Consider the following 15826-nt stretch of genomic DNA (forward strand, 5'->3'; position numbering starts at 1 on the left):
GAGCTTGAAATCTAATCCTTCCTCCTTTTATTTGTAATAGCTTGTTGGTTGTTTAAATAATGTCAAAATATCTAAAAAAATTAGTGTGCTATTAACTCAATTACAAATAACTTAATAAAAATGTACGGAACTGTTTTAGTTTCATGGACAAATTTATTTAAATACAATCAAATTTACATGTTCTAAGTACCAGTTTTGATATCATTTTAATTCAAACAAATTTCAGCAATTAATCTAAACATAAATGTGAAATGGAGGCCCAATTTACTAATATTCCAATAAAACCTATAGTACTCTTTAACATGAATAAGTATGTATGGGGATGAAAGAGTGTTGTGTTGTGTGACACTTTAGAGGATTAAAAAAGTTGTAATAATTTGATTCTTACCTACCAAGTTGTGCATCCATTAATTGCCAGATATTCCATATTCATATATAAACCAAACCACATCCATAATTTAGTGTTTGGCATCAAAAGAATCACCAACCCTCCCTTTTGTAATCTACCAATTCCCAACTTTTATGGAAAGTGAGACACATATATAGTACAAACCCTCATAACCCATTCCGTTGATTATATATATTTTTTTGTAATCAAAGAATACCTTTATTAAGAAACGTCGCTAAAAGAATATCGGAAATAAAGGGAGGGGCCCATCCCACTCTGCACGGACAGACCTAAAAACTACAGCCTGTGCTAAACTATAAGCTGCACAATTCGCTGGACGTTTGACAAAAGAAATTGAGACATCATCTAATGCTCGCAATAATGAAATACAATCAGAAATCACATCACATAAGTATGAAAATTTAACCACTGATATGTTGATTGCTTGAACAACTGAGATGCATTCTGATCGAATCTTCACGTTTTTAAAGTTTCGAAGCTTTATCCACGACAGAGCCTCATGGATTGCAATAGCCTCGGCAATGATCGATTCGTACAGCCGGTCGAGAGGTCCATACGAGGCAGACAAACATGTCTCGTTGGAGTCCCTAATCAAAACCCCGAACGAACTGTACCCTCCTTCAAAAAAGATGTCAGCATCCACATTACAGGCCAGTGCGTCTTCGATGGGTCTTTGCCAATGGGAATCCATACGAAGAACAACGTTACTTCTCCTGCCTGCAGTATCATGAACCGCTAACCAGCCGTCTTTTCATGTTTAGCAAACTCAACTATCTGACCCGATAAATTCGACATACCGCACCATACAGTTTGGTTCCGGTTTCTCCAAAGCGCCCATAAAATGAAAGCCACTTCACCCATTGTCGGACCAGTTGTAACTTCCAGGGACGAAATAACCCATTCAACATAGGACCTGACCTGTTCCATCCTGTTATCCCCATAGAATTCTGCCCAAACTATGGCAGCCACCTCGTATGATAGAAAAGCGTGGGTTTCATATTTTCCTAGCATCTTACAAATCGGACAAAAGTTAGCCAATGAGTTATATCGCCATTCCAAGTTTGCCATCATGGGTAAGCAATGAAAAATTAACCTCCACAGGAAGTTCTTAATCTTCGGTGCAACCTGTAGGTTCCAGAGTCCCTGCCACTTGATCGACGGCTGGGCCACCATGGCTGCGAAAACTGCCATTGACAGTCTATATCCACTACGAACCGAATAATTCTCGTTTCTCTCCATTCGCAATAGCCAACCATCCTGCTTTAACAAATCCCTTCGTGGTATAGAGCGGATAAGCTATTGGTCTCGTAGGGAAAAGATCTCAGACAGAATATCCATATTCCAATGACCATCACCCGCTAGTAACGAGTTAACTGTACCATCACCCACTGTTAAGTTCGGCAGACTCTTAGGGAATGATGGTACAGAATTTGGAAGACATGGATCTCTCCAGATGTTCCTTGAGGCAACACCATCTATATTTCCTCAATCAAATGTCTATGCAGAAATTCAGTATTAACATGTAATTGGTAAAGACCCCACTATTGATTGGCTGTAATTGCTAAGAGAAGCCTTATTGTAGTCATCTTCACAACTGGAGAGAAGGTATCAATATAATCTATATCTTCTTTTTTGAGTGTATCCTTTTGCTACTAATCGAGCTTTGTATCTTTTCAAAGTACCATTTGCCATGAGTTTGGTTTTAAAAATCCACCTGAAGCTAATTCAGACTTTTCTAAATGGTAAATCAACTAATTCCCAAATATTGTTCTTTTCTAATGCAATATCTCTTCTTCCATAGTTTCCTCCAACCTGTTTCTTTGACAACCTAATTATTTGGTTATGTTTTTAGATAGAGGCAAGTATATACTATGGCTAATTCTCTCATTATTCTTCCTACAATACAACATAAACACTTATTAAAGACCCATATTTGTCAAACACGGTTCACCACCATCTTAGCCTAAAGTGGTTTAGCTCATATTTGAGTTAAAACATGAAGGCATGATGAGATGGACTGATGTCGAACTCATGTTCAACAAGTCGGGTTTATTAATTCAAGAATAAAATGTTGAAATTAATATTAGATCTATGATAGTTAGTGTGGGATTGCATACATGTTAGTTTTATTCTTTAGTTGACAGCTGTCCATAGCTGTCCTTCTTTTCTCTTTATATAAAGAGTTCACCATTGTATTCCTGATTAAAGATCTTTTGATACAATAATAACATAGAGATATTTGTCTCTCTTTCATTTCATGTATTCTAGATGGTATCAGAGCTTCAAGGCTGTTAACACGCTTCTTTCATGGTGAAAGGAAGAAGAAGAAGCTACGCTGAAGTTGTTGAAACTAGCGGAACCAGTAACGATCAAGAAGATCGAACATCGATGGAGACTGAAAACTCATCGAAAACTGCAAACTCATCAGAATCACCAGAAATTGAGAACACTGCAAACTCGCCGGAATCACCGGAAATTGAGAACACTGAAATCTCACCGGAATCACCTGAAATTGAGAACGTGCTGAAATCGGAGATGGAGCGCAATCGCAATCAATCTGAATCGAGTTATTTTACAGATAATCCAGGTTTAATTTTAGTTCACTCTCCTTTAATTGGAAGCAATTACTTATCCTGGAAACGATCTATGCTTATTGCATTAGCTGTTAAGAAACGAACCAATTTCGTATTGAAAGATGATTTAGAACCTCATGATAGAGAATCTACTGAGTATGAGACCTGGCTTCAAGGTGATAATCTTGTTTTTGCATGGATATTGAACACTTTAGACAAGGATTTAGCAGAAACGTTTCTTTATGCACCTACTGCTAGAGCTTTGTAGAAAGAATTAGAAGCTAGGTATGGTGAAAGAGATGGACACTTGTATTTTCATCTAAAGAAAGAATTGAGTACAATAGTTCAGGGAAATTCCTCTGTTACTGTATTTTACAATAGATTGAAGAGATTATGGGATGAGATAGCTACCTTAAAACCTATACCTAATTGCAAATGTAAAGAAGCAAGGGCGTTGATCCAGGATTTATATGATGAAGATAAGCTTATGCAGTTTTTGTGTGGATTAAACATAGAATATGAACATGTTCGTAATCAAATCTTACTTACTGATCCTCCACCTGATTTGAATAAAGCATGCTCTATGTTTGTGAGAATTGAGAAGCAAAAGGAGGCCAGTGCAGGAAATGTTGCTGGCAATAGTGAGTTTGTGAATTTGTCTATGTCTTCAAAGAATACACAGGGTGCTTCAAGTAGTAAGAAAGGAGGAAATTCCAACAACAGGTTTAATAAGGATAAGGAGGATAAGAGCAAGCTGTTTTGTGACATTTGCAAGCGTGCTAGACATGATAAGACAACTTGTTTTCGAGTTCATGGATATCCAGACTGGTGGAAGGGGTCTAAACCTGGTGGATCATCTAATGGAGTTGCATCCAATAATCATAAAGCTATGCTTACTCAAGGCTCAAATACACCTTTTCATGATTATGCTGGTTCAGATGATGACGAGCATACTGCAAAGCAGATTTCTCAAGATATGCAGAAAGAAATGCAGAGGATAATGCAGGTGGAGATTCAGAAGTATCTCAAAGCAAAAGGCAAAGGAGTTCAAAACCAAAGCTCATCCAATTCATCAATGGATTTCAGTGCTTTTGCATCTGCCTCAGGTACCCCTAACACACATATAGTGTTATCTGCTAATGATAATTATGAAGAAGCCTAGATTGTGGATTCTAGAGCCACTGCACATATGAGTTTTTGCATTCATATGTTTCATGATATTGAGGATTTATATCCCCATAGGAAGGTTTTTCTTCCTGATGGATCATCGCAAATGGTCACCAAAGCAGGCTCAATAATATTCACATCTGATTTTAAAATCAGAAATGTACTATATGTTGAAAATTTCAAGTACAACCTTCTGTCCGTGCCACAGTTGCTTAGAGATTCTTTTCTAAAGTTGATGTTTGTTGGTATGAAATGCTCTTTGCAGGACCTGAGCACTGATGCTGTTTTGGCTACAGGAACTTTATACCAAGGCTTGTATCTACTTGATTCAAGTGCTACTCGTAAGTCTAGTGGTGTTTTTAATATTGCTTTAAATAGTACTATTGTAGCAAATGTTCCTAAGTCTACAGATGCATGGTTGTGGCATTGTAGATTAGGTCATGTTTCTGCTCAGAAACAGAAGCATTTATCTGTCTTTTCTCTTAATGATGTAATTCAGAATTGTGATGTCTGTTACCAATCCAAACAACATAGGTTACCATTTGTAAACAGTTCTATTCACACCAGTAGACCATTTGAAGTTGTTCATGCAGATTGTTGGGGTCCTTATAAGCAAAAGTCTATGACTGCTGATAGATTTATGCTTACTTTGGTTGATGATTATACTAGAACTACTTGGACAGTGCTGTTCAAAACTAAGGATCAGGTGCCACAGTTACTTACTAGTTTTATAAGAATGGTTAAGACTCAATTTGAGCTTGCAGTGAAATGTGTGCGAACTGACAATGGGATGGAGTTTGTAAGTCAATCTTGTCAGCATGTTTTTCAGTTGTTTGGTATTGTTCACCAAAGGACTTGTGTATATACCCCTCAGCAAAACGGGGTTGCTGAAAGAAAGCATAGACATCTCACAGAAGTAGCAAGATCACTTCTGTTTCATGCTGGAATGCCTATTTGTTTTTGGGGAGAGGCCATCTTGCATGCCACTACCCTCATCAATATCATGCCTACAAGAGTTTTAGAATGGAAATCTCCATATTTAAAACTGTATGGCAAGGAACCAGTGTATGACAGGTTCAAAGTTTTTGGCAGTGAGTGTCATATAGCCAATACTAATCCTCATAAGGATAAATTTGAAGTTAGAGCATATAAGTCTGTGTATGTGGGTAACTCGTTAGGCCAAAAGGGTTATAAGGTATATAATCTTGAAACTAAGAAAATTTGTGTATCTAGGGATATTGTGTTTCATGAGGACAAATTCCCTTTTAAACATGATGTTTCAAGCACAGAACAAAAGGATACTTCTGCAGTGTCTTTACAACCCTTGTTTGGTGGTGAATCTTCTATTGTTTCCCCACATCACACTAACCACATAGAACTTAATGAGCCTAATACTATCCAATCAGACTCTCTTGTTCCCAATAGCCACACTTCTAACTCTCAAATTCCTATTGTTACGTCTCCAAATCATATTCAAACCACCACAACAGATGTCATATTACCGACCACTAACACTTCAGTGATTCATGCAAACATACCAATTAGACACTCAACCAGACCTCATAAAAAACCCGCAAAATTTAGTGATTTTGTTTTACAAGCCAACACTTACAGTCAGACCTGTTTTGCTTATTCATCTGATTACAAAGCCTTTTTAGCCAACCTCACCAAAATTCATGAACCTAAAAACTATGCAGAGGCTTGTGGTGATCCTAATTGGAAAGAGGCCATGAATAAAGAGCTTCAAGCTCTTGAATCCAATGAAACATGGATTTTAACGGAGTTACCTGAAGGGAAGAAACCTATTACATCTCGATGGTTGTATCGAACTAAGTACAATTCAGATGGGTCAGTTGAAAGGTATAAAGCTAGGCTTGTGGCAAGGGGGTTCACTCAAACCTATGGAGAAGATTATACATATTGTTTTTCTCCAGTTACCAAAGTGACAACTGCGAGATTATTCATTGCTGTTGCTGCTGCTAAGGGTTGGAATATACACTAGGCAGATATAAACAATGCATACCTACACGGTCATATTGATGAGGATTTGTACTTAGAGACACCTGAAGGTTATAATAAAGCTAAGCCTAGTCAATATTGTAAGTTAGTCAAGTCGTTATATGGTTTGAAACAAGCAGGGAGGCAGTGGAATTTGGAGTTTACAAACAAACTATTGGACATGGGGTTTCAAAAGTCCATTCATGATTATTGCTTATTTACTAAGCATACTGGTACAGATTTTTTGGTATTAATTGTGTACGTGGATGATATTTTGATAACAGGAACATCTGATTTGTTGATTGAAGAAGTTAAGAAGGAATTAAACAGGGCTTTTACTATAAAAGACATGGGGTTTGCCAAGTTTTTCTTAGGCATTGAACTTGCAAGGTCTTCTGCTGGTATACTTTTGTCTCAACAGAAGTACATCAGAGATATGGTGAATGATGCATGTCTTCAGGAGGCAAAGGCTGTCTCTAGTCCTGTTGCTAGCAATTTGCAATTGACTGATGACTCTCCTGTTCTCAGTCAGCCCGATCAATATAGAAGGTTAGTGGGGAAACTTCTTTATTTAGGGTTTACCAGACCTGATATAGGATTCATAACTCAACAGCTTAGTCAGTTTATGACTAACCCTCTTGAAATTCATATGCAAATGGCAATGCATGTTTTGAAATATCTTAAAGGCACCTGCACTTTAGGATTATTTTATCCCAGCAATATTGATTTCAAACTTAATGCTTACTGTGACTCTGATTGGGGGAGATGTAAGACTACTCGAAGGTCTGTAACAGGATATTGCATACTTCTTGGAAACTCTGTTATTTCCTGGAAATGCAAGAAGCAGGGCACTGTTACTAAATCTTCTGCAGAGGCCGAGTATAGGGGTATGGCTTCTACTGTTTGTGAAATCAAGTGGTTAGCATATTTGCTCAAGGAATTTAACATTGATTTGATTCTTCCAGTTCCTTTACATTGTGATAATCAGTCCGCAATCTACATTGCATCTAATCCAGTGTTCCATGAACAAACAAAGCACATTGCTATTGATTGCCACATTGTGAGAGAATGTCTAATGACTGGTTTCATTTCTGCTGCTTATGTCACCAGTAATTCTCAACTTGCTGATGTTCTGACTAAACCATTGAGTTCTGCTCAGATGCTGCCCAGTTTAATCAAGTTGGGATTAGTCAATCTACCGTCCTCAACTTGAGAGGGGGGGTGTTGAAATTAATATTAGATCTATGATAGTTAGTGTGGGATTGCGTACATGTTAGTTTTATTCTTTAGTTGACAGCTGTCCACAGCTGTCCTTCTTTTCTCTTTATATAAAGAGTTCACCATTGTATTCCTGATTAAAGATCTTTTGATACAATAATAACAGAGAGATATTTGTCTCTCTTTCATTTCATGTATTCAAGATAAAATGTGGAAAAGAGTGTAAATGAAGAGAAAATTTGAATTGAACGAACTAAACTTGAGAAAAAAGATAAAGGACAAACTATTGTCAAGCTTGCTTCAACTAAACTGGAAATAAAACGAAAACTATAAACTAAGGAAAAACGAACTATAGAGGAAAATATGCGAAAACTTAAAGTAAAACTAAGTTAAGATTAAGCTAAGATATTAATTATAATGGAAAAATCTATATTATACGGATCCAAATATCAACTCACACTTACATCTCTACATTTAAAAACAGCTTAGAAACACATCAACCACAAACAATATAGAGGGGTTACGGGGGATTAAACCCATTGGCAGGGCCGATTCTGACATTTTAGGGGCCCCAGGCGAAATAAGAGACGATGGGCCCTTAATAAAAAAAATTGTACTTAAAAGTCTAAAAATAGAAATTTGGACCCATTTTAGGTCTAAAATATCATTTTTTTGGTCAATTTTTAGACCTAATGGGTATTATAACTAAATTTATAACTAAAAAAATGGTATATATTCATTAAAATTAAAAAATTTGGGCCCCTTTTACCCTTGGACCCTGAGCGGCCGCACCCCGGACCTATGCCCATTGGTTGTCGAAAAACATCAAAAAAATTTCATTGAAGATGTTTATGTGTTTTTTTTTCCCACAAAAGCATCCAGAAAATATCAATTCAACATTTATAGATCACTAAATAGCTTTCCAATCATCCATCATTAGTCAATAGATCACCAAATAGCTTTCCAATCATCCACCATTAGTCAATCCTGGATCCACATCTTCGTATCACTCATATTATTTACGTTTATTTTACCATTCTAATTGAAGTTTTAAAAGTTTACTACTATATAAGCATATAAAAAATATTTTTGAATCGTTTAAAATATAATTTCAAACACAGAGTAAATGATAAATATATTTTAAACCAAGATTCAGGTTTCATGGCTAACGTTTCTGTTAAGCTTTAATACATTTACTGCATCATGTATTTGGCCCAAAACCTCAACTCCCTCAAAACTTTCAAAAGTTCTAAATGATCCTCTATTTTTCTCCAATTATAATCCAATCCTCCTATTATTTTTCCAATTGCATTTAGTAACCCTCTATTATTGTCCCATTGTATTCAGTAACCCTTTATTCTTATCTAATTGCATTTAACAACCTCATGCCCCGTTAACTTTTAAAAGTTTTTATTTATTTGTCTTTTTGACATTTTCAATTTGATACGCCATGTACTTTGACACGTAAGTCTTTTATTTTTTACATCCAATAAATTCTATTAAAAAATAAAGGGTTATTGAATGCAATCATTGAAGCAGTGACAATAAATGTATTAGGCCTTTCTATTAACTTAATACTATGTATGATTACAATTAATGAAAAACTTAACCTATGAAATTAGTTTAATAACAAAATAAAAGATAAGATCTGATTTTGTTTAGTTTTGTTTGTATTTCAATCAAGCAAACGTAATTGATACCTATCCATCACCGCCAAATGTGAAAAAAGAAGAAAAATAAATAGCTAAGCCATGTGCTTCATAAAACATTAAATGCCAAAGTATCCAAATGGGTGAAAGCCATTGGCATGTGATATGATGTAAGCCTAATATTCCCATAAACACACTAAACACCCCCTCTTTTCATCTTTTTTACTTTGCACTTCTTTTTTAAACCCAACCCCCCAAAAATAGCAATTTTGTAACAACCTATCCAATACGATGTAGATATCGTCCGCTTCTTTCAAATTCAATTTCTTAAATCTCACGGTTTTAAAACACATCTGCATATATTGGATTTCCATCTTACTAATAAACATCAGTCACTCTTTTCTTTTTCGATGTGGGAACCAGTCAGTGGTGAATACAGGATTGCTCGGTTGGGGGGCCGCTTTTACACGTGGTGTGTAAATTTTTTTTTTTTGCTAAATCGGTGTCTAATAGAAAAAATTCGGATTTAGAGAGAGCTTAATAGGTGAAAAAACTAGAAATTTAGATTTAAGAAAGACCTAACAGGCAAAAAAAAAAAAAAAATCTGGATCCAATGAGTGCTTAACAGACAAAAAAAAAAAAATTGAAATTTTAGATTTAGAAAAGAGTTAACGGGACCTGGGCCAATTTTGGGTACTAATACTGCATCCGAGAACAATTTCTTGGAAACAAGGGGCCAGAATCACTGCAACCTTAAATTTTGCCGAGACAGAAGCCGAAACTACTCGTGGCTGTAGATACCCTTTTTGTCCGGACCAATTTTTAAGTTTTTAATAAATTTTATTCGAAATTTAAACAAAAGCCAGGATGCGACAGTAACCATGGTAGTTCCGATGACCGGAGGGGAGAAAACCACGTGGTTTCAGTTCATTCCTGTCCGACCACCCATTTCGGACCGGGTCGTTACAAATTTGGCCAATGGGTTTTCCAAAATTTCACGGCTCTCTCAAGGGGAAAGACCATGTGGGTGCTTATGCAAGAGAACGTGGGAATTATTGATGTTAGTCAGAAAAATTAAATCAGATTTTGTTTCATGTTTATTTACATGTTACCTTCTTTCATCATATTTTGCAAATCTGGTACCTTTACCTTATTTATAGGTTCACTTCTTCTCTTAACATTTGTCAAATAATAACTGTAAATACACTCCCCCCTGTCTTCTTTTTTCACTATTCATCTTGTGGTTTCTACTAAGGAAATGGCAAGTTTTGTTTCATGTTTCTTGCTTCTACTCTTGGGGGTTTTGGCTATCAAAGTTCATGCCTTTTCACCTTCTGGTTGGACTAAAGCTCATGCTACTTTTTATGGAGGAAGTGATGCTTCTGGAACTATGGGTATGTTTGCTTCTCCTTTTTCTTTATGTTTCTGGTCCGATTAGTCGGTTCGAGGTTAACTTATAGCAGTTCAAGGCCCTTCTAACCCGGGCTAGTTTTAGTGCATGTTTGAGTCACTCCGTATGTATTTTCTAGTTTCCTCTAAACAAAATATAAAGTGTTCGATTAGAGTTCAGAAACAACTGTTTACAACTAATTTGGATGCGAAATCTACTAGCATTTAGTAGCATTTTTGCATTTTGTATTGTGTCCGTGTCTATTTTAGTTTGAAGACTATTTTATGAAGATTATGTTTTTGGTAGCTGTTTTCGAATTCATGTAACTTATAGCAAATCGCCCTTAGTTTCATTATCCGTGCAGGAACAACTAATAGCAAATCGCCCTTAGTCTTTCTTTTATATTATTGTTTTTGTGGAATATGCCAACATGTAACTTGTAAAGTTGGAATTTTTACATTAAGCACTCCGTCTTTTATGTCATTTGGAGAATCTCAATTCACATTTGGATATGTGTATTGTGACCCCACTGAATCAAAAGAGTGGAGTTTCTTATAATAGGTGTATTACATATGTCAAAATATATATGGAAGGTCCTTCGTTTAACATGGAAAACCGAATGCTTCTAGTAGTTTTTCTAAAGTTGAGGCCTTTTTTTGTTGAGGGGTGAATTTGAGGAGGCTTTTTCGAATGGTCCACTTCCGGATCAAATTGGTTCGAGGCCATTAAGATCATGCCATGTCAATGGAGATGCTAATCTTAGGGGTCATAGACCAATTTGGCCCGGAACCAATCTAGAATTTTTCATATTTGAGACCTTTTAGTAGTTTTTCTTTCAATTATAGTAGTTTTCTATCCTACACATTGAAATTAGACCTAAGTTAAACAAGTAGATGTTCTTTCTAGCTAACTTATAATTTATTATATTTGAGAACAGGAGGAGCTTGTGGATATGGAAATCTGTATTCAGCTGGATATGGGACAAATACTGCTGCTTTAAGTACAGCTTTATTCAATGATGGAGCTTCATGTGGTCAATGCTATAGAATCATGTGTGATTCTCAAACAGACCCCAGATGGTGTATTAAAGGCACTTCAGTTACCATTACAGCAACCAATTTCTGCCCCCCAAATTTTGCCCTTCCAAGCAACAACGGTGGCTGGTGCAACCCCCCTCTCCAACATTTTGACATGGCTCAGCCTGCCTGGCAAAAAATTGGCATTTACCGAGGTGGAATCGTCCCCGTTATCTTCCAAAGGTACCAATACCAACCCAATTAGAGATGTCAAAACGCGCTTTATCGTGTCATAATTGTTTAATGTAATTCTAATGGTTGCAGGGTTCCGTGTATGAAACATGGTGGAGTAAGATTCACAATTAATGGAAGGGACTACTTTGAGTTGGTGTTGATAAGCAATGTGGGAGGAGCTGGATCTGTCCAATCAGTGTCAATAAAAGGGTCAAAAACAGGGTGGATGGCAATGTCAAGAAATTGGGGAGCTAATTGGCAATCAAATGCCTATCTAAATGGACAATCTTTGTCATTTAGGGTGACTACTACTGATGGGGAGACCAAAATATTTACAAATGTAGTTTCATCAAATTGGGCATTTGGGCAAACATACTCTACAGCATTGCAATTCTGATAAATTGAATCAGCAACAACAGCAGCTTTGGAGTTATCGGCAGCGCTTTGTTTGGCTGAGGCGTGCTCACAAAATTACCAGAGCTGCCCGCCCGCCCGCCCTCCCTATTCTACTCTTAGGCTACTCTCTGCTTTCCATGTCCACAAACTGTTTTACTTCTATAAAAATCTTTCATGTTTTATTTCACCTGAATAAGAACACATTCAATTTTACCTTTATTTGTCACCTATAGCTTACTGTAGTCTGTAATACAGAGATTTGTTTTTTTGGTTTGTTTTTGTTAATGAGGCTATTATAATATATGTATGAATCTTTCAATTTTTTATGTTTGGAATGATGGGTAGGTGACCAATATAGAATAGAATTAAGATATTTTTCGTTGCAAAAGATGCAAAAGAAGTAAGTGATTTGTAAAAGAAAAAAGAAGAAGCTCTATCAACATTTATTGTTTGATTTTACTAATTATATGGCAATTGATATTTCATTAACTAAACATGTTATACATATTCCACTCTCTAATCTATCCCCCGCTCGTGGCCGATGACTAGCTCTGTTGGTGGCTCGTCGCCGCCGGCACCTCCTGAAAGTGTCTCCAATCAGTAGTAAAGAAGGCTAAGGGGGCAAATGGTTCGCCTGGTTCATCTGAATCTCTGAATCCCTTTTCATCACCAATCAAGAGGAAGCCTAACTGGAAGAATACTTTGCTAGGTCAATCCCACGATGAATCTTTTGACATGGCATTTGTTCCTAAAACCATTGATTTTGCTAGCAGCGATCATATAGGACCGGAGTTTGATATCGAGGAGGAAGATGATGACTCGTTATGTCCTTCCATTAGATTATATGTAGCATAGAAAAGCGCCTTCTGAAAGCCATGAAGCTAGTCTCTAATTATCAAAGTTTCGGGTAAGAAAGTTGGGTATAATTTCATTCAACAGAAAACCCGTTCTGTTTGGGCTAAACACATAACTGTTACATTGATTGACTTGGCGAATGATTTCTACATTGCGAAACTTTCCAATTCGAATGATTTTGATAATGCTATTAGGGGGGCATACTTGGTGGCGGATCATGTGCTATCAATTCAACCTTATATTGGAGTATGACCTAGTCCCGAGATGTTATATTTAATGGAACTGTTAACCGTAAGACAATAATATGTTAAGTCATCTTACTTGTTGAAACTGATTAATAAAGTGTCCAAGACTAGTGATTTCCTCAAGTTTGGCGAGTTGATGACCTCGTCAGGTGAAGCCGTGAGACAACAAGATACTAATATGAATTTTCCTAGTATGTTATTGTCTTGGAAACGATAACTAATGAAAGATTAATATGTACTTTGATTGTAATGATGTTTCAGTGGTTACAATACATTGGATATCAAATTAGGAGCATTGGGTTTATTAAATAATAAGCTCAGGATTGATTTATGAGAACACCACATGGTTAGGATAGTCATACATGGTTTTCATGTAACACTCTAAGTTGAATCCTTAAACCAAGCTCACTATGGGGCTTAGATGGTTTGCACTGTACTTTGGTTGATCACCTAACGGACCCGTAACTAGGTGCCACGTATGAGTTCTGCTGGGTGCATTGTACACCATGCTTAGAAACCATGAGCGAAGCGATGGATTGATGAATCTCTTATAGAAATTAGATATCACTGGCAACTTGATTGGTGAGATTGAGAAGCGTGTGGCCGCATCCGAATGAGGCAATGTGTAATTGCTCATTCGAACTTATTAGTTCACTAGAGATCAAAGAAATATCCGAACAATAGATGAGGGTGACTTAACTGTGCCTCTTGTTGGACTTGATATCACATAGCAAGACATTACTAAAAGGTCAATATTAGGTTCTCGAAGGTTCCACACGAGAGTATTGTCTGAGTTGGATTATCATAAAGGTCAGCTAAATCCTTATATGATTGGTAAGACGAACCAGATGTTCGGTCTAACCACCATCTCTAGATATGCCTACCAGGATCACTCGTAAAAGAGACTCGATAGGAACATAAGGTTTCTAGTAATGTCTTATTATACAAGTTTAACACAACTGCATGAATCTAAGAACATTATGTCAGCGTTATGTGGGTACAGGTGCACAGAGAAATTTAAATTGGATTAAATTCAAATTCAAGTTCAACTTGACCGAATTAATTAAACAAAGGAAAGTGCAAAAATTGTCTGAATAGAAATTTTAATTTTAATTTTTTGAAAAATAGAAATGTCAATTTAATTGGATTAAATTGGGAATATAAATTTAGATAATTTTATATGCCTGTATTTGTAACATCTTTCTGAAATAAGGGTTAAGGTATTTGATACAGGTTGGTGGTTTGACTTAATGTGTATCCGAAGCAAATCCTGACCTTAAGCATAGGTTGAAAAGTGCCAAAGTCCTAAAGAAGTTTCCCTCCAAATCGAGCGTTACACATGATGTAATAAGATAGTCCTACCTAACTAACTTAGACTTAGGTGTACAAACTAAATCGAGGCCAAATAGAGATCTCAACTCACTAAGTAAAAAACATACTACATACTACAACATGAATTGAGTTATATAGTTAATAATTTATTTAATGAGAAAAATAAAAGACTTTAAAAGTTACCCACTTTAATTTTTTACGTAGACTTAGTAAATGGAAAATTCGAACTCTTTTTCCCCAAGGTTCGTCCTTGAAAAGGACAAGCTCAATGGTCAGAAATTTATCGACTGGGTTCGAAATCTTCGATACTTATCCACGAGTAGAAAGAATATGTTTTGAACTAAGTTTTGTCATTCGTCTCTATCTGAAATGCTACTCAAGAAGGGTTGGGTATTTATGATGAGCATAAGAAGGGCTCACGTGATGTGAAATGTCTTATGCTAGCAATGATGGAACCTGAATTGTAAAAGCAGTTCATGGACCAACAGGCTTTCCAGATAATGAGCAGTCTAAAGGAGATGTTCTAGGCGTTGCACGTCAAGAATGGTTCTTGACGGCTAAGGCTCTAAATTTTGGATGCCTCCGAGTACTTCAGTAAATGCCTAGATTCTCAAGATGAATGGTTATATTGATATCATTGAGAAACTGTAGTCTTCTATATTGAGGGAGTTGGCTGTAGACACTATTCTCAAATCCTTACCAGAGTTTTATGATGGTTTCTTCCTAAACTATAACATGTTTGGAATGGAGAAGACTGTGGCTGAATTACATGGGATGCTAAAGACAGCCAGCCATCAAAAAAACGAATCCGGTGTTGCTCATGCAACACTCAGGCCAAGAGAAAGAAGAAGGCTCATCTAAGAAGGGTAAGAAGCCATTACAACCAGTAAAAAAGGTTGCAAAGGGGCCTTGCACGCTAAAGGGAAAGCAAAGGGGATACAAGAGCCGCTTTCATTGTTTCGAGATGAGACATTGGAAGAGAGACTGTCCAACCTTCTTGGAGTAGATAAAGAAGAATGGAGGCTAGACCTCGAATTCAGATATTTTCTTTAAAACTAATTGTTCTATTTCAATATTCTAGTATTCAATGCTATAAAATTGGTACTAACATTTGTTTCGAATGTATAGAGACCAAAAAATGAAAGCGACAGCAACATTGGAGGAGCATTGGATGTTGATGATGAGGGTTTATGATTTCTTGTTATACCATCTCTTCTTCTTTTAGATTGTTTGTTATAATTCTTAGGCATTTCTTTCTTATCATATAATTTCCATAGCCATTTGTGATTTAAAAACCTATGTATTTGAATTATAATTATAAGTGGGTTAGACTATACTTACTTT

At 36.4% G+C, this 15826-nt stretch overlaps 1 protein-coding gene across 1 annotated transcript; it reads left to right on the forward strand.

Annotated features, from left to right (window-relative positions):
* Nucleotides 1-10086: 10086 nt before the first annotated feature.
* Nucleotides 10087-12423, forward strand: LOC136201299 (expansin-A11). The gene is made up of 3 exons (XM_065991931.1): nt 10087-10408; nt 11342-11663; nt 11745-12423. The coding sequence occupies exons 1-3, from the start codon at nt 10273-10275 to the stop codon at nt 12049-12051; spliced, it is 765 nt and encodes a 254-aa protein (XP_065848003.1). The 5' UTR covers nt 10087-10272; the 3' UTR covers nt 12052-12423.
* Nucleotides 12424-15826: the final 3403 nt, after the last annotated feature.

The sequence above is a fragment of the Euphorbia lathyris genome, chromosome 7 (genome assembly GCF_963576675.1).
Source record: "Euphorbia lathyris chromosome 7, ddEupLath1.1, whole genome shotgun sequence".
NCBI classification, from domain to species: Eukaryota; Viridiplantae; Streptophyta; class Magnoliopsida; order Malpighiales; family Euphorbiaceae; genus Euphorbia; species Euphorbia lathyris.

Excerpts from the sequence above, each read along its gene's own strand:
- LOC136201299 (XM_065991931.1), top strand. The coding sequence starts at position 10,273 with ATGGCAAGTTTTGTTTCATGTTTCTTGCTTCTACTCTTGGGGGTTTTG. Across the intron at positions 10,409-11,341 it reads TGATGCTTCTGGAACTATGG|GAGGAGCTTGTGGATATGGA; the intron begins GTATGTTTGCTT and ends ATTTGAGAACAG. Across the intron at positions 11,664-11,744 it reads GTCCCCGTTATCTTCCAAAG|GGTTCCGTGTATGAAACATG; the intron begins GTACCAATACCA and ends TAATGGTTGCAG.